Source organism: Myotis daubentonii, chromosome 2 (assembly GCF_963259705.1).
Source record: "Myotis daubentonii chromosome 2, mMyoDau2.1, whole genome shotgun sequence".
In the NCBI taxonomy this organism is placed as follows: Eukaryota; Metazoa; Chordata; class Mammalia; order Chiroptera; family Vespertilionidae; genus Myotis; species Myotis daubentonii.
In genome coordinates, this window is record NC_081841.1 from 51,232,280 (window position 1) to 51,256,155 (window position 23,876).

The 23,876-nt window shown below is 42.7% G+C and overlaps 1 protein-coding gene across 5 annotated transcripts in view; it reads left to right on the plus strand.

The window, feature by feature from the left end:
• The window catches only part of DIP2B (disco interacting protein 2 homolog B), a 236,315-nt gene that overhangs the window by 101,635 nt on the left and 110,804 nt on the right, over nt 1-23,876 (plus strand). For 3 of the 5 annotated variants that reach the window (XM_059682884.1, XM_059682885.1, XM_059682887.1), the window contains exon 2: nt 14,009-14,080. The exons of 1 other annotated variant lie outside the window; for it this stretch is intronic. In XM_059682884.1, the coding sequence (XP_059538867.1) occupies nt 14,009-14,080 (72 nt within the window). Of the gene's footprint in view, nt 1-14,008; nt 14,081-14,279; nt 14,496-23,876 lie in introns of those variants that run through there. One more of the 5 variants, XM_059682888.1, reaches the window with a different exon arrangement.

Below are 23,876 nucleotides of genomic sequence, written 5' to 3' on the forward strand. Positions count from 1 at the left end.
TGCCCCTAGGACTGAGGATAAACCTTTCCACACCCATAAAGAGCCCACAGAGCAAGGACACAAGGCTTCCCAGCATAGGTTGGGCAGCCCTGGAACCATCCTCAGGAGATAACCTATGCCCCCAGCTCTGGATCTTATTCCCTCTAACCTTTTCAGGAACTTCAGTCTTTAATATCAGCTACCTTGTTCCTTTGCTGTTTTTAATGTTACTGTCCTACTTAAAGCCCTTGAATGGCTTTCCCTTTATTTATAATAGAATCCCAAATCCTTCAGATGGTCTCCAGGGCCCTACAGGATTGGGCTCCCGCCACCTCCCAGCCTCATCTCCACACCACTTGTCACACTGCCTTTCAGCTGCACTCCCACCCAGACCCATCCCACTCAAGGTCTTCTAAGGGGGTCTGCTTAGCATATCACTGCAGGCCCCTTGTCCCCAGCTTTTGTTTCATTTTAAATTTTCTTGGGACTCAGCTTAAATATCACTTCCTCAGAGCCTTCCAGCTGCCCAGACTAGGTCATGTCTTGGCTTTGAACTCTGCCTTGCTCTGCGCAATGTGCCTGCTGAAATCTCTGTCAGAGCTCTCTCAGCCCCCTAGACAACTTCTGCTAGCCCTTATCAAACTTGTAATTAAGTCATTAATTATATCATTATTTTTAGATGTCTCTATGCTGGAAGAGCCTATATACTTAATGATGATGACTGTAAATTTCGGGACCATGTGATCTTCTGTCCTGTACTCTAAAGTAGTGCTTTGTAGGTAGAAAGTTCTTAGTATATGCTGGTTGAGTCATTGTTTCAACCTTTATTTAGTAGCTATTTCTACATAACATAAATTTGTCCATCTTTAAGAAAAAGGAAAACAAAAAAAAAGGCTTACTCTTGTTGACCCTATAAGCCTTCTGTCAATATTGCCCCATGTCTTGTTCAGTTTATAATAAACATATTGAAAGAAAAAATAATCTGCCCTGAGTAGTTCAGTTAGTTTAGAGCATTGTCCCCATACACCACCAAGGTTGAAGGTTTGATCCCTGGTCAGGGCACAAACAAGAATCAACCAATGAATGCATAAATAACTATAACAACAAATCCATGTCTCTCTCTCTCTCTCTCTCTCTCTCTCTCTCTATATATATATATATATATATATATATATATATATATATATGTGTGTGTGTGTGTGTGTGTAAAATTTCTTCCTCCCCCTCTCCTTCTTCCCCTCCCTAAAAATCAATAAATAAAAAATTCAAAAAACTTATTCTTAATTGGGCCACTGGTGATCTAGCTGTAAATTCAGCAGGCATTTTTCAATCTTTATTTTACATTTAATGACAGTGTACATTGTTAATCTCCTTTTCTCTTTCCCTTTCCCTCCTCTCTCATTTCCCCCTATTCCTTCCTGGTCTCCTGCTGTGTCCCTGTATTATCTCTTTTTCCTCTGCCCAACCTTTAAATGTCAGTTTTTTAAGGATTCCTTTTCTGGTCTTCTCTTCTTAGACAGTATTCCTTCTGATGATATCATGCACACCCAAGCCTTCAGCTCCCACCTCCTACACTGATGGTGAAAAATCTGTGTATCTGTCCTAGAGCTTATCTTTCAATTGTCTACTAGATATCTTCCCTTGGTTTTGACTTGCCACACATAACAGTGCCAGGCAAGTGGCATTCATTGAACATGAACCCAGAGCAGCCATAGAGCTCACTTGATCCTCATTCCTACAGATGAGGAAACTGAGGCTCAGAAAAGTATAATGGTTTGCCTAAGACCAGAGGGCCAATTGGGAGGAAAACATAACTCCCAACACCTAGGATCCAAGGCTATAATCTGTGCCAAACACATAAAGATAATCTGTTTTCTGTCTCATCGGAAAGGCCCTTTCCTCTCTCACCTAACCAAACTGCTTATTTTGTAATCCACATACTGTAGCTGAGACAGTGTTCTCCCTCCTGTGTTTTCCCCTGTGTGTCTTTGGTTTCCAGAGCAGTATGAATCAGCTACCAGCAAAAATCTTCACCTGTTTAAAAGTTTTCACGTTACTTCTGTACTTGTAAGAGGCATACTTAGATTATTTATTCATGTTTATTGATTTGAGGGAGAGAAAGAGAAAGAAAAACATTGATTTGTTGCTCTACCTATTCATGCATTCACTGGTTGATTCTTGGGTGTGCCCTGACCAGGGATCAAAACCACAACTCTGCACATCTGGACGAAGCTCGAACCAATTTAGCTACCCGGCTCGGGCCCATACTTAGACTTTTGACCAGTTGTTAATTTTATCTACACCACTGATAACGAAGCCTGACACATGCACTGCCTAATTTTTTTTACAAAGTATAAGAGAAAGTTTATTTACCAGTAGAAAGTTACAGAGGTAGGAAAAGTGAGCCCGCTGGGCGAGGAATCAGGAAGCAAGTTACAGAGGCAGAAGAAGGGCCCTTGGAGCTTAGGAGAAAGGGAGAAAGGTAAAGGTAACATGTGTGTGGGGGTTGGGAGGGGGGCGGAGATGAGGGGATCGGGAAAGGCACAGGCATGCTCCCGAAAGGGAGAGGCCCTTATTGCCTAATTTTAAAAAATTATTCTGATGGATGTCAGAATAAAAGCAGATTTAATTAAACATACCTAATTGCTCTTACAAGAAACAGTTTTTTGGTTTTCTGAGGAAAATTAAAGATGAAAGTCAGGTAAAAGAAGGACCCATAAAAAAAATTACCTTTTTTTTTCCTGACTTTTTTTTCCCTGGGAATTTTCCCCTGGACATTTTCAGTTTTAGCCCCTAAATTAAAATCACAAACAACATCCATAGTTAGATGCATGTAATCCTGTTTTGTGCATAATGGCACTGTTTTATATGCATACATTTACATATATCCATTTTAACTCATTTCTAGTGTAGAAAGTTGTGCCTCCTCTTTGATGTCAATTTTTCTTCTTTTAGACTGTTAGCACCGAAAGGCACTAACACGACTCATGTTGGCTCTTATTGCTGAGGGTCTAGCACCATAATGTGTCTTTAGAGTCACTTAATGTATTTTCCCTTTTAGTATATATACTTTTATTGACTTCAGAAAGAAAGGAAGAGGGGGAGAGAGATAGAAAATCAATGGTGAGAGGGAAACACTGATTGGTTGCCCCCTGCACACCCCCCACTGGGGGATAGAGCCTGCAACTCCGGCATGTGCCCTTGATCAGAATCAAACCCGGGACCCTTCAGTCCACAGGCCGATGCTCTATTCACTGAGCAAAACCGGCTAGGGCCTCTTCGTTTTTTTTAAGTGAGAACCTACCAACTCAGAATTTTGAAAATAACTCTTTTAAGAGTAAAGTTATTGTTAGGACTTAGGGTGGGGCTGGGGTGGTGTCAACTAAAACTAGTTGAATGTTGCTATGTGCCAGGGACTTTTGCATTTATTCCCTGATTCAAGACTCATAGAAGCGTTTAAGGTATGAGTTATACCAGTTTTACCTATTATGAAACTAAGGCAGAGTTGTTCATAACTTGTCAAGGAGCCAGTAAATGGCAGACTCAGGGTCCAAACCGAGGTCTGCCTGAGGCCAGACCCTGTGCTTTTCCCACTGACTGAACTGATCCCAGGGACTCCTCCTGCTCTGTTTAAACACTCGGGTCATTTGTATAACAAATTTCTTATTTGCAGACATAGTTTTTCTAATGGACAAGTGAACATACCTTTTGCATTAGATGGATTAGTTTAGCCAGCTGCCTGATGATGTAGTCAGACTTAGAGTTCAGTTTCTCAGTGTGTTTCAAGTGTTTTATTTTACTCTGTTGCTTTTTATCTGTTTGAACTTGCTTGATGCCTTAGGTGAAATACCATCTGTAAGAAGTCATATATATATTTGACCTAGAAAACAGAACTGTGCAGCCAAAACTATTCTATGATTTGAGTTTTGGGAGAAAGCAATCTGGGCTTATTCTCAAGTTCTTGACGTGGAAAATGTCTAGTGGCTGTTTTAAATGAAGTGAGAGGACATCTACTGAGAATGGAGATTTGAATGTTCTAAAGTTAATTTCCTTGAAACTCTTTTGTAAGATTATTAGCAAGGTTGAGTTAAAAGAAGAGAAACTATAATTTTTATAAGCTGCCATTTGAAGACTTAGAATCACTGAATTTTTTCCAAAAGAAAAATTAGATAAAATAAAAATTATCATCATCTTTCAGCAGATTGAGTATTTTAATCGAGGTTTGTTTCTGGATAAAGTGTAAAAATATTATATCTTCTTATCCTCTTTTCAACGTAAGATTTGTCCTGCTTCTGTGTAGAAAGAAACTATAGTTTCGAAAACAATTCAGGTTTTTAATTCTTTGGCATCCTCTTGGCCATTTTCAGTACAGATACGGAAAGAAAATATGGTAAGGCCCTGACCGGTTTGACTCAATGGATAGAGCGTCGGCCTGCGGACTCAAGAGTCCCAGGTTCGATTCCGGTCAAGGGCATGTACCTTGGTTGCAGGCATATACCCAGTAGGGAGTGTGCAGGAGGCAGCTGATCGATGTTTCTCTCTCATCGATGTTTCTAACTCTCTATCCCTCTCCCTTCCTCTCTGTAAGAAATCAATAAAATATATTAAAAAAAAGAAAAGAAAATATGATAAGGAAAAGGATAAATGCCAAATGCCCTGTCACTGGTTTGAGGGGTAAAGTCATTGTTTTGTGTGACTGTGAGCCTTTATATATCACCTCTGGAGGATGGGTGGCTGGTACATGTTATTCATTGAATGGAATTATTGTTATAAGGAGAACATGATACAATTTAATAAAAAAAAAATGTTCTCTGTCTTCTAGCCAGCATCTCCTGGATATGATCCAAATCCTCTGCCTTTTTCAGCTGTGATAAGATTGACCTCATTCACAGCTATATTTTTGGCTCTTATATCACTTATGTATGAATAGCCATAACCCTAATCTTATTCCCCATCTCTAGCCATAGTAAACATGTACCTTCCTCGTCTAAGATTTACTTATAGAGAACAGGATAGGTTTATTAGATACAGGTATAGATTTGAAGGTGATGACTCTAGAACTTCTTATTCTTAGTTTTATTTCTTTTCCTCATAATTTCTTCTTAACAAAGAAGATAGGCCACATTCTCTGTTAGCTGAATATTTAGTAATGATGTATAATAACTTCTTGCTAACTTTTAAAACTGCCCTTGGACACAGTGGCCACAATTGGCTGTCTCACTGAAAAGATGATTAAAAGAGAAACTCAGGATCCTGTTGGGGCGGGGGTGGGATTTTTAATGCCTTCTGGAAAGTCATGAAAAAGAATAAAGAAAGTCATCTCTATTTTGCACTGAGTCATAAACATTGTTTACCCCATTGTGTTCATTTTATGAACAATAGGTTAGTTTTATACTTTCATTGCTTCTGATTTGGGGCCACCTCCAAGTAAACAATGGACAAAGAACAATAAGAGAAGGCCAGAGACCCAGATTCTAGTCTAGTAGGGTATCCGTAAGCAAGACATTTACCTTGTCGCATCTGTTTCTTCTGTAAAGGTAATTTTGTTTATTGAAGAGGATTTTTAGGTTAATCAAATGGATATCAGAATATTTTGAAAAGTCAGAATGATGGTGTCCTATAGAGACATTTATTGAAGAGGAAAAAGGGATGTAAATTGATGACATAGGAGATAAATATCAGCCCTAAATTTCAAATGTCTGAAGAGTCCAAATTGAGGCACAAAAGGTGGAGTCCTCCCATTTGGCTGGGCCTGCTGGAGCCATAGTAGGGTCAATGTCTTGTTCATTAGAGATTGAATTTACAGCGTGCTTATTTATCCTTCTCGCTCCAAGCATGCCACTCACTATCTCCCACAGAAATTGTGTCTTCACCCTCAGCGTCTGTCTCTCATTTCATTCATCCATGAAGACTCAACCTAAGAGCAACTTCTATGAAGTCATCTCAATCTTTCTGAAGCCAGATTTGGAGTGCCTCTCTGAGTAGGGTACTGTTTAAGAGCCAAATCTGTCTGGGTTCAAACCCTGATCACAGCACTTAATAGGTCTGACTGTGGCAAGTAGCTTAAACTTCCTATGCTTCAGTAGCCTCCTGTATAAAATGGGAATGATGATAGTATCACCTTATAGGGCTCCTGTGAGGCCCTTGAAGCGGAGACTGATACATAGTTAAATCCTGGATGAGTGTTCACTTATTCTCATTGAGCATTGTAATTATTTTTTATTGCCATTATTTCTTTTGTACTCCTATATGACTTCGTACTAATCTCCAGTATAGCACTTGTAGCTTTCTTTGTAATTATTTGTTTAGAACGGGAGCCTCTTGGAGACATAGATACTGTTTTATTCATCTTGGCTTAACACCGCATGCCATTCATTCAGTACTCAAAACTATTTTTTTGTGGGATCCCAAAAGTCCCCCCACCAGTTGCTGCCTCTGACTAGATAGGTGTGACTTTGAGGCAGGGTGGCAATGGCACGTACCTTTTTATTTCAATTGGAGCAGAAAGAGTTTATGGCTGGAGCTATAATCCTTGCTCTCTCTGCCTGTCAAGTTTGTGTAGACATAGAACCTGGTGACCCTCCAGAATTTCCGAAACCCTGTGTTTATGTAGCACCTAATTGTTCAGGGTGCTGCACAAGGTCATCTATGAAAATTATTTAGCATCACCCTACTTCTCTCTGGCAGATAGGAATCCTAAAGAAACTACCTAACATAGCCATACCTGTACAGAGCCAGTCAGCAGCAGAGGAAAACCAGTAAACCACTAAGTGATTGCATCATTAGGAATTTATGTCATGTTTCTGATATTAGAGTGAAAGGCGAGACCCAAACAAAAATGTCGCCCTCTCTGTAAGTAAAGCTTTTCTTTCCCTTTCCAGACAGAACTCCTGATGCTTGCTTCTGGGTTCCACCCGCATTTGGTATGCACCTCTCCCTGGTGTTACGGAGTATTAGTAATGCTTGTTGGCCTTTCTCTCCTTTCTTTGCAACACAGTTGCCGACCCGTACCCCCACCTGGCCAGTAGGGTAGGCTTCTATAGGCTTTCAGTAAAAGTTTGTTGATATTGGTGCTTCTGTGTCCAGACTCCCTACTAAGTCCTTTTAATCACACACACAAAAACTTTGCAAGGTAAATATTATCGCTCCCCATTTTACAGGCACGGAAACGGAGACTTGTCAAGAGGTCGAGTGACACTTGTCTGGAGTCAGCCACGAAGTCGTAAGGCTATGCTCCAGAGGTGGTTCTGTTGAGCTCAGGCTCTGAGGTTCTTCACAGCACCGTGCCACCTCACGGAGTAAATATACACTCAGTGGCTGACTTGTAAAACTATTTCTCTTATTGCCGCCGACCTTTAAGAGGCTTGGGTGGGCCGGCGGGCTCACACCTCCTCTCAGCCCCTTCGTCAGTCTGCTTGAAGATGATGTGTGGACTCCTTGTGCCAGGCTGCTTTCCTCGTCCCCCCGTGGTGAGGAGAGAAGTTGGGAACATATTTCCTTTCTGTTCTGCCCCGCACATGTATCTTTCCATATGTCTGGTACTGTCTATTCGAGATTGTGGTAGTGCAGAAGCAACTACACAGTCTTAAATCATCTCTCGGTTGTGTGGGTCAGTATCTACTTACCAGGCTCGGTGCCTCCACACCTGCCAGGCGCTGCAGACCCCTGGAAGTGGCTACTCTTGTAAGGGTACATGTGGGTGGAGAAATGTGTTACCCTAGTGAGAGGGGAAGGCTAATCCTTCCTTTATTTGTTTAGCTCTTGAAAAACTTGAACAACAGGTTTAACTCCAATCGATGCTATTTTAGTGCAGATTTTATACTGGTATAGTTATGGTACTCCTTTTTGTTTTATATACCAGATGGCAAAAAAAAAAAAAAAAAAAATTTGTTCTGAGTAAGAATGTGTGTGATTGACTTAGTGTCTGTGAGCTCCTGAGGTTCCGTGCTCTCCCTTGAGGCTGCATCACTGAAACAGCATCCCTGAAAGCAGGTATCTGGGGTTTATTTACCTTCTATAATTGAAACTTTGTTGCTTTGAGTGTAGCTTAGAGCCAGCTGTGGCAGGCGGGGAACCTTGGCTTCCTCCATCACTGGAGCAAGCAAGCCTCCTGCTCGTTCCAGCTCCATGGCTGCCGGCCGCCATCTTTGTTGGCAGTTAATTTGCATATCTCACTGATTAGCCAATGGGAGGCATAGCGAAGGTATGGTCAATTACCATGTTTGTCTTTTATTAGGTAAGATTTTATATATATATATATATATATATATATATATATATATATATATATATATATATATATATATGGTTAAGTGTCCATCCAACTGGTAGCTATGATGTGCACTGACCACCAGAGGGCAGATGCTCAACACAGGAGCTGCCATGATGCGCACTGACCATTTAAAAATAAACAGCACCACGTACCTGGCGCCGACAAACCAACACTCGGCTTCCCCCAAGTGGGACACAGGCTCCGCCACCACCCCGCAGCAACACCCCACCAAATCACAGCCAAAGCTGCCAAGACCCCATGGTGCAAAATGCAGCCCACAGCCCAGGCCAGCCCAGAAACGGTGGCTGTGGGCACTGGGTAATGACGTCACATAGCAACACCAGTTTCCTCTCCCTAGCAACTAGCCTCCTTGCAGTTTCTTCAGCCCAGGAACCCAACTTGCCAGGTGGACACATTTTACAGTTTATCCAAATATTTGTGAAGTGTTTTCCTGTGCCTCATCTCGTTTGATCCTCACAGAAGTCCTGGAGTAGGTAGATAGGAGACTCAGTAGAATCCTATTTTCTTCTCATTAGCAAGATGTGAATAGTGATATTAAAATATTTTTTTATAATTAATTACCTTTCAGTGTGCATGAATCCATGCACTAGGCCACTAGTAAATATATATATATGTTTGTGTGTATGTATCTGTATATATATTTAAATCTACACTAATAAAAGACAAAGATGCTAATTGACTGCGCCTTCGCTATGCCCATCAGCCGATCAGAAGAGTGTGCAAATTAACCCAACCAAGATGGCCATTAAATTTGCATACTGCAGGTGGGGCGGGACAGTGTGAGCCACCATCCAGACCTCCCATGTGTGACCCAGGGTGGCGGGGTGGGACAGCGTGAGATGCCGCCCACCCCGCCGCCATCCGGGCCTCCCGTGGATAAGCCACCAGGTGGTTATCCCCCGAGGGGTCCCAGACTGCAAGAGGGCACAGGCTGGGCTGAGGGGATCCCCCCCAACCCCCCGTGCACAAATTTTTGTGCACCGGGCCTCTAGTTTATATATAAAAGCACTGACTATAGCTAGGCAGTGGCTGAAATGTGGAATAACAAATCAGTTATGTTGAATAATGGAGTTCCTCTTCTGTCTGGTCTTGTTCTCTGGCTGAAGGAACATTGATATCAGGTGGAGTTCCTTCAGCTTTTAGTGCCCAATGATTTGTGTTCTATTTCTCTCTTCAGGCAGGCCAAGTGTTGCTTTTCTGGCCACTTTTGAGGTCTAGCTGTCAAGTTTTAGTATACTTTCTAAATTTGTCTTCCTGAGCCTTTCAGCTCCTTTCTTCCATTTCCCGTTTTCCACCCAAGTACACGTCTCTTTGATTTCTTGTTCTCTCACTGCCTCCATTTTATTAATTCATTCAGTTCCTCATTCAACAAGTATCTATTGTGCCAGGCTGTGGGCAGGCTACAGAGACGAACAAGAAACATCCCTGCCCTCGAGTGCACAGTCTGGTAGGGACACATGTGTAAATAAATGATTAAAATACCAGTGCTAGGAGGAGATTAAAAATGGCGGCAGAGTAAGTGGATGCCGCACAGACATTCTCCCAGGAACAAACTGGTATTACAACTAAAATACACAAAATACCAGGGCTGTGCTAAGTGTATATTAGAAGTGTGCAGAGTTGTGGGGTCACCAGGAAGAAGTGACTATCAAGAGGTGGCAGGCATCACTGAGGAAGTGACTTCTGAGCAGAGCCTTATGGTCAAAGAAAAGGGGGAGGGCATTTTTAAATTAGTATATTGTTCATCATCATAGTCCTCACATTCTCATTGCAGTTTATCTTCTTCCAGGTCTCCTTAATGTCTTTGCTCATGTATGGATTTAATGGCGCTAATTAGTAGGGCTAAATTAGACTCTTGACTCACTTTTTCAAAACCTGAGATGGTTGATTAATGTACAACCGTTTGTCCCACATCATTTATTGACATTGAATGATTGAGACTCTAGAGAAGCACTGAAGAAAGCCTTTAAAAGCATTTCACTTTATCAGATGTGTTCTGAGCCAGCAGAAGTCGTCTTTGTTTCCTCCAAGGAGGGAGGGAGTGAGAGGGAGGGAAATTGTGAGAGAGGGAGGGAGGGAGGGAGAAGGGGGAAGGGAGGGAAGCTTATGAGTGGGGAATGGGACAAAAGAATGCTTCTTTGTTTCTTTTGCAATAAATGACATGATTTCCTGTTTTTAAGAATGTTTCTTTGGTAGGCTCCCACACCTCTTGTTAGTTGTGTATATTGTTGGAGGATTTCATCCATCGTGGTTCTAATATCAAGCCTTGGACAAGGTATATAGTCTGTAAATAGTTGTTGGATGACTAATGGAATAAATAAATGAATAATGGTGCTGTACCAACATATTTCAGTGAGGTGCTTGTTTTATTTCCTGCGTTATTCTTGGAAATTCCTCCCTACAAAATTAGTAGGTCAAAGCAGTAACAGCCAATTTAAAATATCTTAATGAACACATGGATGTAGCTTGTAATTTGACAGGGTTTGGTGTTTTTCGTTTTTGTTTTGTTTTGTTTCTAAATGCATTGTGGTCCTGACCAGTGTGGCTCAGGAAATATTCTTAGAGTGATTTTTGTGTACCTGTGGGAATGTTATCATTGTGTAAATTCCTAAAAGGGTAGTTGCTGAGTCAAAATTTTGATAGAAATTGCCAAATTGCGCCTAAGAGATTTTATCAGTTTATTTTTCAATTATATTCTGATGATCCCAAGGCTATATCTCTTTCCTGAGTTCTAGATCCATCTATCCAACTGTTAATTGGACATCTCCTCTGTGTGTCTCATAGGCTTTTTCTAACCTCGGCTCTCATTTACTTTGATCCAGCAAACGTGGCACTTCTTGCTGTTATTTCTCTATCAAAGAATATCACCATCTGCCTGGTTGCTCAAGCCAGAAATTGTCTTCTCCACCTATATCCAACCAGTCATCAAATCCTCTTCAGTCTTTCTCCCTGATGTCTCTTGTAATCCATTCACTTTTCATTCCTCTACCACTGTGTTTAATTTAAACTACTACTAAGTTGTCCAGATCACTGTAGTAGCTTTGGGGCAACTACTCTCTCTGGCTTCTACTCTTGGTCCCATTCTCTTCAGAAAGTGTGAGCTTGCCGCACTTGCAATCTTTGAGTGTTACTCCCCTGAGTAGCCCATCAGTGAGTCTTGCCACCTGTCCACCATCTACTCCACCATTCAGGTACAGAGGCCAACAGCAGCTGACATTCATCACTCTTGATTTCAAATCTGTGTCCATCAAAATATGCACACACATACACCCCACACACAGAAATTGACTAATGGGTCAGTGCTGCCCTGGACGGGTAGCTCAGTTGGTTAGAGTGTCATCCTCGCATGCCAAAGTTGTGGGTTTGTCCCGCATCAGGGCACAATCAAGAGTCAACCAATGAATGCATAAATAAGTGGAACAACAACTTGATGTTTCTCTCTCCCCCATCTCTTTAAAGTCAATTTAAAAATGGGTACATGTTGTAAATTTGAATATATAAATTACTTTTTATACTAAATTTTGACTTTTGCCCTAGCCAGTTTGGCTCAGTGGCTAGAGTGTTGGCCTGTGGACTGAAGGGTCCGGTCAAGGGCATGTACCTGGGTCACAGGCTCGATCCCCAGTGTGGGGGGTGTGTAGGAGGCAGACAATCAATGATTCTCTCTCATCATTGATGTTTCTATCACTCTCTCCTTCTCCCTTCCTCTCTGAAATCAATAAAAATATATTAAAAACATTTTTTTTCTTTCAGGTAAGGTTTTCTCTGACTAAAAAAAATTATTTTTTTTGGAAAACAATGCAGCATTATGTCACCTCACCACATATATTCATTCCCCCAGCTTTGAGTGACTTATCCTTCCTTGAATGTCCTCTTGTGCTGCATTTCTTATTCCTTTTCACCCTGCTCTCTACCCATCCCTTTGCTACCTTTTGTTTAGTACTCAGCATATTTCTTGATACTTCAGCCACACATTTTCTCCTAATCATTTTATTATTGATCTATTGTATATGTACTTTTTGTGTGCTTCACCTATACTTTAAAAAATTTAACCTTGTGAAAAAGACATACATTTATATCAGTAATACAGACAGACCAGTGAACCGAAGGGAGAGGACGTGGGAGTTCCAGCCCCAGGTTCTCACACAAGTGCTAGGGTGTAGAAGGGCCTTTCAAATATCCCATCCCAATGCCTGCACCACAACTTCTCCCCTTAACCAGACTTTTGATTTTATGTGGATCTGTATAGCAATATAATTGAATTCCTCCCAAATCAATTGCATTCATTTGGTCAAACTAAACATTGCAGCATTCCATTTTGGTATATATTAAACTAGGGGCCCGGTGCACGAAATTCGTGCACTGGGTGTGTGCGGGGGGGGGGGGAGTGTCCCTCAGCCCAGCCTGCTCCCTCTCACATACTGGGAGCCCTCAGGCGTTGACCCCCATCACCCTCCAATCGCAGGATCGGCCCCTTGCCCAGGCCTGATGCCTCGGCCAGAGGCGTAGACCCCCATCACCCTCCGATCGCCTAATCGGCCCCTTGCCTAGGCCTGACGCCTCCGCCAGAGGTGTCAGGCTTGGACAGGGGACCCCCATCTTCCCCTGATCACTGGCTCTGGCCCCCGCCCAGGCCTGAGGCCTCTGGCCCAGGAATCATGCCTCGGCAGGGGACTCCCATCTCCCTCTGATCACTTGCTCCACCCCCCACCCAAGCCTGATGCCTCTGACCCAGGCTTCAGGCCTGGGCAAGGGGACCATCATATCCCCCCAATCCCCGGCTCCGCCCCCCACCCAGGCCTGATGCCTCGGCCAGAGGAGTTGACCCTCATCACCCTCCGATCATCAATCACCGGATCGGCCCCTTGACCAGGCCTGAGGCCTCCGGCAGAGGTGTCAGGCCTGGACAGGGGACCCCCAGCTCCCCGTGGTTGCAGGCTCTGCCCCTGCCCAGCCTAACGCCTCTGGCCTAGGTGTCCGGCCCGGGCAGCGGGGACCCGCAGCTGCAGCGGCCCCGCGATTGTGGGCTCCGCTTTAGGCCCAGGCAAGGGACCCCTAGCTCCTGGGACTGCCAGCTTCGACCGTGCCCAGCTCCCATCGCTGGCTCCACCCCTACTTCCTGCTATCACTGGCCAGGGCGGCAAAGGCGCCTGATTCTCCGATCATGGCTGGGGGGCAGGGCAAAGGCGGCCCCAGGGCCGCCTTTGCCCTGCCCCCCAGCTCTTAGCTCCCCCCTGGGTTTCCGATCACTGTCAGTGGCAGGGGGCTTCTTCCTGCTTTCCCTTTTGCCTCCCTGCATTGTGCCTACATATGCAAATTAACCGCCATCTTGTTGGCAGTTAACTGCCAATCATAGTTGGCAGTTAATTTGCATATAGCCCTGATTAGCCAATGAAAAGGGTATCGTCGTACGCCAATTACCATTTTTCTCTTTTATTAGATAGGATACCAAGGAAACGAAGGGTACCTAGGAACTCAGGAACATCTGACATGGTACGCAGCATATTGCTATGCTAGATTAGTGTAAGGACAAGCCCTACAATTTTCCACAAGAACTCAACTCCAAGCCTGTGGGAAATCACACATAGCAAAATTTTTCCCTGGCAAAGAACTATACATTTTTCCCTACTCTCTGTGTGGTAATTCTGTAGTTCTCTGTAATTAATTTTATTTTTACAGTGAACAAGCACAGTATAAGAAAAATGCATAACGTATTTCTGTTTCTTGCTATTTTAGGGGACATCACACAGAAGGGATACGAAAAGAAAAGGTCAAAACTCCTGTCTCCTTACATCCCACAGACACAAGGTAGGCAATGAGAAGTGGTTGAAACCTTTTCAGTATTTTTACACCAAAAAAATGCTGTTTTATAGGAGATCTGTCTTTTGTTGGTTCCTGTTTTTCCCTCCCTTCCTCACCAGAGGAGAGAAAAAAACGGAAGGAAAGAAAGGAGGAAATGAATCCTAACTGGGCATCTGCTGTGTGCTAGGCACTTTTAAAATACCCAAGGTCATCAAATCATTTACACAAAGCTTGGGTGATAGTGTATCTGTGCATAGCTGATATGATTCAAAGGCAGAAAATTCCAGGTCATGGAAAAACTGCATCTTATTTATGCCTGGACACAGACTGTGATGGAGAGCAAGGGGAGCAAAAGTAAGAAGGAATGACAGATTCAGTATTTCAAGGCAACTCATGTACTGGAGTACCTGAGGATTTAGGGGTAAGAACCCTAAATTAACTTTTAAATTAATTTAAAGCCTGACTTATTCTTCTGCAAAGAGACTGCCATGTTCTTTACTATTATTTTTTAAAATCCTCGCCTGAGTATGTTTTTTGTTTTGTTGTGTTTATTTTGAGAGAGAGAGGAAGTGGGGGGGGGGGGGGAGAGAAAGAAAGAAAAGAACATCAATTGGTTGCCTTCCGTATGCACCCCAATCAGGGATCGAACCTGCAACCTAGGTATGTGCCCTGACTGGGAATTGAACCCCAAACCTTTTTAGTATATGGGTTGATGCTCCAACTAACTGAGCCACTCGGCCAGGGCCTGGCACATTCTTTATATATCAGAAAAGTTCTGAGTCACTTTTGTGCTTAATTCCAGAGGGGTTGCTTCCAGGCAAGGCTATCTGTCTCTGAGTTGTCATATTTTTAAAGTTACTCAGATTTCAGGATTTCCTTCGATAGCTTATTGCTGCTTTAATTATATTTACTTTAAGGATTTTTTTTCTAATTCCCCTCTTGCAAGCCTGTTCTTTGTGGAGCTAATTGCTTTTAATTTCTGGATTACAAATACCTTTAGAGCTTTGTATACCCCACAGTTCTAATATCGAGCCTTGTGCAGGATATATAGTCTGTAAATATTTGTTGAATGAATAATGGAATAAGTAAATGAATAATGGTGATATACCAATATATTGTATTGGTCCTTGTTTTATTTCTTGCATTATTCTTGGAAATTCCTCTCTACAAAAACCACTGGTCAATGCAGTAACAGCCAGTTTAAAATATCTTAATGAACAGATGTATATAGAAATGAACTCAGCCCTAGCCAGTTTGGCTCAGTGGATAAAATTTCGATTCCGGTCAAGGGCACATGCTTGGGTTGCAGGCTGGATCCCCAGTAAGGGGCATGCAGGAGCAGCCGATCAGTGATTCTCTCTCATCATTGATGTTTCTATCGCTCTTTCCCTCTGCCTTCCTCTCTGAAATCAATAAAAATATTTTTTTTTAAAAAAAGGAATGAATTCAGCCGAAACCGGTTTGGCTCAGTGGATAGAGCTCGGCCTGCGGACTGAAAGGTCCCAGGTTCGATTCCGGTCAAGGGCATGTACCTGGGTTGCGGGCACATCTCCCAGTGGGAGATGTGCAGGAGGCAGCTGATCGATGTTTCTCGCTCATTGATGTTTCTAACTCTCTATCTCTCTCCCTTCCTCTCTGTAAAAAATCAATAAAATATATTAAAAAAAAAAAAAAGGAATGAATTCAGAGGGAAGAATTTTTGCCCCATGCAAAGCCAGCTCACAAATAGGAGGTTGCTTAGTGAGTATGGATGTGACAAATCAGATGTTTAATTGCTGTAGGCTGGGAGAATGTGACTAGCCGTCTCACAGTAGGAATGGTCTTACAGATCACCTCATGGGGAAATAGAACCCACTGATGGTATTCCTTCAGTTTTCTCTTACCAACCGTCCCACTTGCCACATCTGTGTTCATCCTGTTTACCTTCTTCCTTCTGGCTAAAAAGGTAATGTGTCCCTCTTATCCAAGGACAGTTCTTCCACCTGTGCAGTAAGTCTCATCCCCTAACCCCCTTTCAGAAACCTTATACTATCATTCAGTGACAACAAGCAGAGGGCAGTGGGAATGGGCCACTCCTGGTGTTGGCAATAAGCGGTACAGGATCTGTAGGAATTTTAAAAGCGGTAATAAAACCAACAAAAAATTGGCCAGCTTTTTATTGTTACCATGCAGAGCAGTTCTAAACACTGTTGGCAATAAAGTGCTCCTTCTGCTGAGCAGACAGCTGCACAGCCCCTGTCTCTACACCAGCGGTCACCAACCTTCCGGACCTCACGGACCACCAGTTGGTGACCGCTTGCTCTAAAGCAGTGGTTCTCAGCCTTCCTAATGCTGCGACCCTTTAAGACAGTTCCTCATGTTGTGGTGACCCCCAATTTCATTGTTACAAATTGAACATAATTAAAGCATAGGGATTAATCACAAAAACAATATGTAATTATATATGTGTTTTCCGATGGTCTTAGGCGACCCCTGTGAAAGGGTTGTTCGACCCCCAAAGGGGTCGTGACCCACAGGTTGAGAACCGCTGTTCTAAAGTATGCTATCGCTGTCACTCCCCATCTCTCTTGTACAGTCACTCTGTCTCTCAGTCAGATTCTTCCACTTAGCAGTTCATCATGCTTATTCCTGTTCTATTAAAAAAAAATCCTAAAAAAAAAATCCTCCCTTGTCAACATCTTCCAGCTCCACCCTCCCTCTCCTGTTGATCAAACTGCTCAGAACTGTCTGTACTTACATCTCTCTTTTCTCAACTCTTGCTTACTTCTCAGCTCATTCCAATCCTTTCAGGAGCGATGGTAAGTGGTATCTCAGTAGTCTTTGCCACTCTACCTCTTGAAACACTTGTTTTGAAACACTTTTCCTGCTATTCCTAGTCATCTTGGGGGGCTCATTCTGCTCTGTTAAATGTTGGAACTCTCAAGGCAAGGTCCCAAGCCCTGTTGCTGTCTCACTCTATATCAGTGGTTCTCAAATCTTAGCCTGCATCAGGATCACCAGAGGACTGTTGATAACATTGTGGGACCCCATTCTCAGGGTTTCTGATTCACTAGGTCCAGGATGGGCCCAAGAATTGGCATTTCTGCCAAGTTCCCAGGTGGTGCCCTAGGTTCCTGGTCCAGGGACCACATTTGAGAACCAGTGCTCTCTGTGCCTAGGGTATTTCAGCCATACTTGTGCTTTAATTATCATTTCAATACAGGTAACTCCCATAGGTATCTTCAACCCAGATCTCTCCTGAGCTTCTGATCCTAGATCCAATTGCATACTTAACATCTCCATTTATATATCTTAAAGGAACCTCTATTTCAACATATCCAAACATAGCCATTAAATTTATAACTTACACACACCACGCCTACCACTAGCACCAGCTCCTCCTACGTGTATACAGAACATGATACAAAACTAACAAAAGACATCCAACTTGCTTCACTGCTTCTCTCCTAGTTTCCTCCTTCTGAATAAATGGAGCTCACATCCATAAACCTGGCCAGTTAGAGACTTCAGAGTCATCCTCAGCATCTCCTCCAGCCCCGTCTCTTATCTGTCACTAAGCTCTATCAGTTTTCTGTTTCTTCATGATCCAGTTTTGCTAAATTTAAAGTTTATTGTTTCTGTTATCCACATTATTCTCTTTATTTTTAAAACTGTTGCTTTGTTTATATTGTTAACTTGTATGTCTTTTCTGTTGATCAGTTTTCCCAGAAGCTCAAAGAACAAGCTTTTCATTTTTGTTGATTTTTTTTTTAGCATGTCTTTATTTTGTTTATTTATAATTTTCTGCTCATATATATATTTCCTTTCTTATATTCTGACATTGTTATGAACTTTTTAAAAATTTCCTGAGCCCTGACTGGTTTGGCTCAGTGGATATAGCGTCGGCCTGCGGACTGAAGGGTCCCAGGTTCAATTCCGGTCAAGGGCATGTGCCTTGGTTGCGGGCACATCCCCAGTGGGGGGTATGCAGGAGGCAGCTGATCGATGTTTCTCTCTCATTGATGTTTCTGACTCTCTATCCCTCTCCCTCTCTCTCTGTAAAAAATCAATAAAATACATTTTTTTAAAAATTTCTTGAATTGGATGCTTAGATTTGCTGTCTTTTTTCCTAAGATATCTGTGGGGGTTTTTTTGTTGTTGTTTGTTTGTTTTTTATAATCCTCACCCGAGGGTATTTTTTACATTAATTTCTAAAGAGAGTGGAAGAAAGGAAGGAGTTGGGGGGGGGGGCGAGGGAGAGAGAGAGAAAGAGAGAGAAACATCGACATGAGAGAGACACATCGTTTGGTTGCCTCCGGCACACGCCCCTGCCAGGGCTGGGGAACCTGCAATCGAGGTATGTGCCCTTTACTGGGAATCGAACCTAAGACCTTTTGGTCCAAGGGCTGATGCTCTAATCACTTAGAAAACTGGGCAGGGCAGATAACTGTTTCTTAATTTCACTGTGGTCAGAGATCAAGTCTTCGTTATTTGTTAAGACAGGCCTAGTATTTGGTAAATTTCTATAACTCATCTATTTGTGTTTTATTTGTTGAGTGGATGGTTTTGGTCCATTAATTCAAACTATTTAATCATGTGGTTCTGATCTTTTCTATTCTTACTAACTTTTTGATTGTTTGCTCTATCAGTTCTAATAGAAGCGTGTTGAAAATCTGTACCATGACTGGGTTTGTTAGTTTTCCCTATAGCTCTGTGAAGTTTTGCTTTATAGGTTTTAAAACTATGTTACTAGGTACACACAAATTAAGAATTATGTCTTTTTTGTGTATTATTACTTTGATCATGAGTAGCTGTCTTTGTCCCTGTAATGTTTCTATTTTAAGGCTTTTTTTTTTTTTTTAAATATATTTTATTGATTTTTTACAGAGAGGAAGGGAGAGAGATAGAGAGTTAGAAACATCGATGGGAGAGAAACATCGATCAGCCTCCTCCTGCACATCTCCCACTGGGGATGTGCCCGCAACCCCGGTACATGCCCCCGACCGGAATCGAACCCGGGACCCCTCAGTCCGAAGGCCGACGCTCTATCCACTGAGCCAAACCGGTTTCGGCTTAAGGCTTTTTTTAAAAAAAATCTAAACTGTCTGGAGTTATTAGACATCTTAATTCTTCTCCCAAGGAACATAAGGACTTTAAAATGCTTTTATGTTGACTACCATCACTGCCCATCTTTCATTTTATTTTATTTATTTATTTTTTTAATATATTTTATTGATTTTTTACAGAGAGGAAGGGAGAGAGATAGTCAGAAACATCGATGAGAGAGAAACATCGATCAGCTGCCTCCTGCACATCTCCTACTGGGGATATGCCCGCAACCCAGGCACATGCCTTGACCAGAATCGAACCCAGGACCCTTCAGTCTGCAGGCCGACGCTCCATCCACTGAGCCAAACCGATTTCGGCGCCATCTTTCATTTTAGTGCCACCTTGTTTATATGCTTCCTCAATTATCAGTTATTATTGTTGTTTTATGTTGTTAACGGTAGTTAATATTGTTTCTTTATTCATTGTTCATTTGTATATCACTTCTTCCTCTCAGTTCAATTTCCTTTTTCCTAAATGACTCTTTCTTAGTGGTAAATTCTTTCAATTCATGTTTATTATTTTCTTTGCCCACTTTTCTTCTTGAACCTATTCATGTCTTTCCCCAAAGGGTTGGTTGTGGGCTGGTGGGTAATCTATATTCCATAGGTTTCCTAGTAAAAAAAATAGATTACTCCTTGGCTTATTTATCCCGTATATCTTTGTAGACTTTGAAGAAGGTATTTAGCTTGATTTTTTTTTTAATGGCATTGGAATGAAAAATTTAAACTTACTGAATTATATTAATATCTGAGATAGAATTAAATGAAACTCATTTTACTGCTATTGGTAGGAGTTTTCTACTCCTTACTTATAGAGGGATTTAGCCTCTTAAAAACTCTTTCCATTACCTTGTTAGATTTCATCCACTCCAGTTGCAAGATGCTTCATTGTGAGCGTGGCTACTTGAGTGTATTGTATAAAAGTAACATTCTCCACTAATCTCCTTTGAAACAAAAATTAATACTGCCTGCTGCTCTGTATTATTAGAACAATTATGTACATGCTTATCTAAAAATTTAGTGAATAATTTTCTTTATGAAATTGATTTGGAGTTGAGTTATCTTGGGTTGCATATTTACATATATTTTAGATTTCTCAAATGTTACATAAATCTTTAAGACTTCAGAAAATAATTAAGAATGTAACAGGGAGAATGGGAAAATATGGACGAGAACACAAGATTTGAAGAAAATACTTAGAAATTATTGGAAGTCAAGTGAGGACAATTTTGGTTAATAATGAACATAATGTAATTAATTCACTAGTATCACAGGGATTAGATTCTAAAGTCACTGTATGACAAAAATATGATGTCAAAATTATCCTTGAAAATCACTTAAATCTCCCAACTTTGGAACTGATTGTTGTTTCTTTAGTTAAACAAAACCCAGACTTTATCTGTAAGGGATATGAAAAATTCATATCTTGATAAAGGTTAAAATCATTATCAGGGCCTCAAGATGCTGTCACTGTGAGAGGCCTGGGAGAAATGAAAGTATGGTCGGTTCACATCTCTTCATTCTGAGCCATGTGTTCTTTGAAAAGAAGAGCCCATAGAACGTCTTTCAGTAGTTGGAAGCTCTAGAGCCTCGATATAAAGCTTCCCCCATGTCCGAATTAGCATACTTGTAGGGAAAGAAGCCAGAAATTAACTCTCTTTTGGCATGCCTTAAAGAATTGCATTTTCAAACCACAGATACTTAAATCCTCTGTAAATTAGTCACTCTTGGACTTTCAAGAAAATGGAAAGTTTTGTGTTAGGGAGCAACTCTCTTGGGCTGATTCTGTGGTCTGTTCTTTAAGATACTACTTTGAATACAAGTAACTAACTAGTTTTAATAGAATCTTAAGATCTTTAAAGTCAGGAATATTTTTAAAGATTATTTTTAGTATCATTATTTTTATTCTTCATGTTCCCAGTTTCTAGCATTGATACCTGGCATATAGTAAATGTTCTATAAATGTTTGTGGAACTGAACAGGGAGAACATTTAGAATTTCCAGTATCTCCTTTAATAAACATCTCTTTTAGAAGATGAAAGTGTCAGGTAATGAAAGAAGCAGATTACAGATTGGCAGCTTGTTTCCATCCTCAATTAACCTTTCAATTTAGATCTACTAAACTTCAAGACTGTGCACAGTATGTTGATTCTCATCTGAGATTTAACATTTCTCTTTATTTAATTTTTATTTTTAAATCAAATTAATGCATTTATTTTAAATAATCAAATGGTAATAGGAGGCTTGTAACAACAAAAATAAGCAGTGTCCTCTTTTTCCCCAGAGATTCCTTCTTTCAGGTCTTCTGTTTCTTCTGGCATTTACTCTGTGTTTCTAAGTAACATTTTACCATCTCTCTTGATTTTTTTCAATTTGAGGCAGGATTTATTAATTTCTTATTTTAAAAAAATTAGAATTTTTCAATCTTACATATTCCTTCCTCAGCCACACAGACACCACACACTCCCTTTTTCCTTTTCCCCTGTCCTTCACATCTTATTGTACTCGTTCTGGGCTGTATGTTCAATATATTGCTTTTTTGTTGCTAAATCAACATTCAGTGTTTATTATTATGATTATTATAATACTAGAGGCCCGGTGCACAAAAATTTGTGCACTCAGGGGGAAGGGGGGGTCCCTCAGCCAGGCCTGTGCCCTCTCACAGTCTGGGACCCCTCGGGAGATAATGCCCTGCTGGCTTAGGCCTGCTCCCAGGTGGCAGAGGGCAGGCCCAATCCCTAGGTGCAGCCCCTGGTCGGGCTCAGAGCAGGGCCGATTGGGGAGTTGGGGTGCCGCCCCCTGTCATGCACAGAGCAGGGCGGATTGGGAGGTTGCGATGCCACCCTCAGTCATGCTCAGGGTAGGGCCGATTTGGGGGTTGGGGCACCGCCCCCGTCACACTCAAGGCAGGGTCGATGGGGAGGTTGCGGCGCCACCCCCTGTCACGCACAGAGCAGGGCCCATCAGGGTGGTTGGGGCTCCTTACCCTGTCACGCACAGAGCAGGGTCGATCAGGGTGTTGGGGAGCTCCCCCCTGTCACGCACAGAGTAGGGCCCATTAGGGGGTTGGGGAGCTCCCCCCTGTCACGCACAGAGCAGGGCAGATCAGGGGTTTGGGGCGCTGCCCTCTATCACCCACAGAGCAGGGCCGATCAGGGGGTTGGGGCGGCACCACTCTCACACTCAGGGCAGGGCCGATGGGGAGGTTATGGTTCTACCCTGTCACACACAGAGCAGGGCCCATTGGGTGGGGGGGGTTGGAGTGCTGCACCCTGTCACACACAGAGCCGCAGGGCGACCAGGGGGTTGGGGAGCTCCCCCCTATCAGGCACAGAGCAGGGCTGATCAGGGGGTTGGGGCACCTTCCCCTGTCACAAACAGAGCAGGGCGGATAAGGAGGTTGTGGCCCTGCCCCCTGTCACACACAGAGCCGCAGGGCAATCGGGGTTTGGGTGCTGCCCCCTGTCACGCTGATCCTGGTGCCGGGAGGCCTTGTGGCTCTGCTGATCCCGGTGCTGGGAGGCATATTACCCTTTTCCTATATAGGATAGAGGCCTGGTGCATGGGTGGGGCTGGCTGTTTTGCCCTGAAGGGTGTCTTGGATTAGGGTGGGGGTCCCCACTGGGGTGCCTAGCCAGCCTGGATGAGGGGATGATGGCTGTTTGCAGCTGGTCACACACCCTTCAGGGTGGGGGTCCCCACTGGGGTGCCTGGCCAGTCTGGGTGAGGGGCTGAGGGCTGTTTTCAGGCTGGCGGGTGACGGAAGCTCCCAACCGCTCCTTTTTTTCTTTTTTATTCTTGGCCAGCTTTAGCTCTGAGGCTCCAGCTCCTAGGCCTCCACTGCTGAAAGCAGGTATCTGGTTTGTTTGGGTTTTATAATCGAAACAATGTATAACTCCAGCTCTGAGATCTCGGCTCGCTGAAAGCAGGTTTCTGGGGTTTTGTTTAGCTTCTATATTTGTTACAATGTTTCTTAAACTGCAGGCTCAGAGGCCGGCAGCACAGGCGGGGAACATTAGAGTCCTCCGTCACTGAAGCAAGCAAGCAAGCCTCATGTTCGCTTCCAGCTGCCTGGCTGCCGGCCACCATCTTGGTTGGCAGCTAATTTGCATATCACCCTGATTAGCCAATGGGAAGGGTAGCGGTCGTATGCCAATTGCCATGTTTCTCTTTTATTAGATAGGATATTATGATTATGTAAAGATTGTTCATAGCTAAGTCACTTGGTTTACTAGGATTACATTTGCTTTCTTGGACAATTATTCTATCAGTTTCATTATTATTTTTTTTAAAATATATTTTATTGGTTTTTTACAGAGAGGAAGGGAGAGAGATAGAGAGTCAGAAACATCGATGAGAGAGAAACATCGATCAGCTGCCTCCTGCACATCTCCCACTGGGGATATGCCCGCAACCCAGGTACATGCCCTTGACCGGAATCGAACCCAGGACCCTTCAGTCCGCAGGCCGACGCTCTATCCACTGAGCCAAACCGGTTTCGGCTCATTATTATTTTTGTAGAGACAATGCTTGGTGCTGTCTCTCCCTGTATTTATCTGAACTGATTGTTTTCTTGTCCTGCTGCAGGCCTTCATTATCATTCTAGTGGCATTTTGGGAAGGAGTGAGGACAGATAGAAGTGCTCATTTTTAATCAGAACTCTTTATCCTAACTCTAGTACCCTGGTGCACAAATTCATGCACATTGAAAGGAAA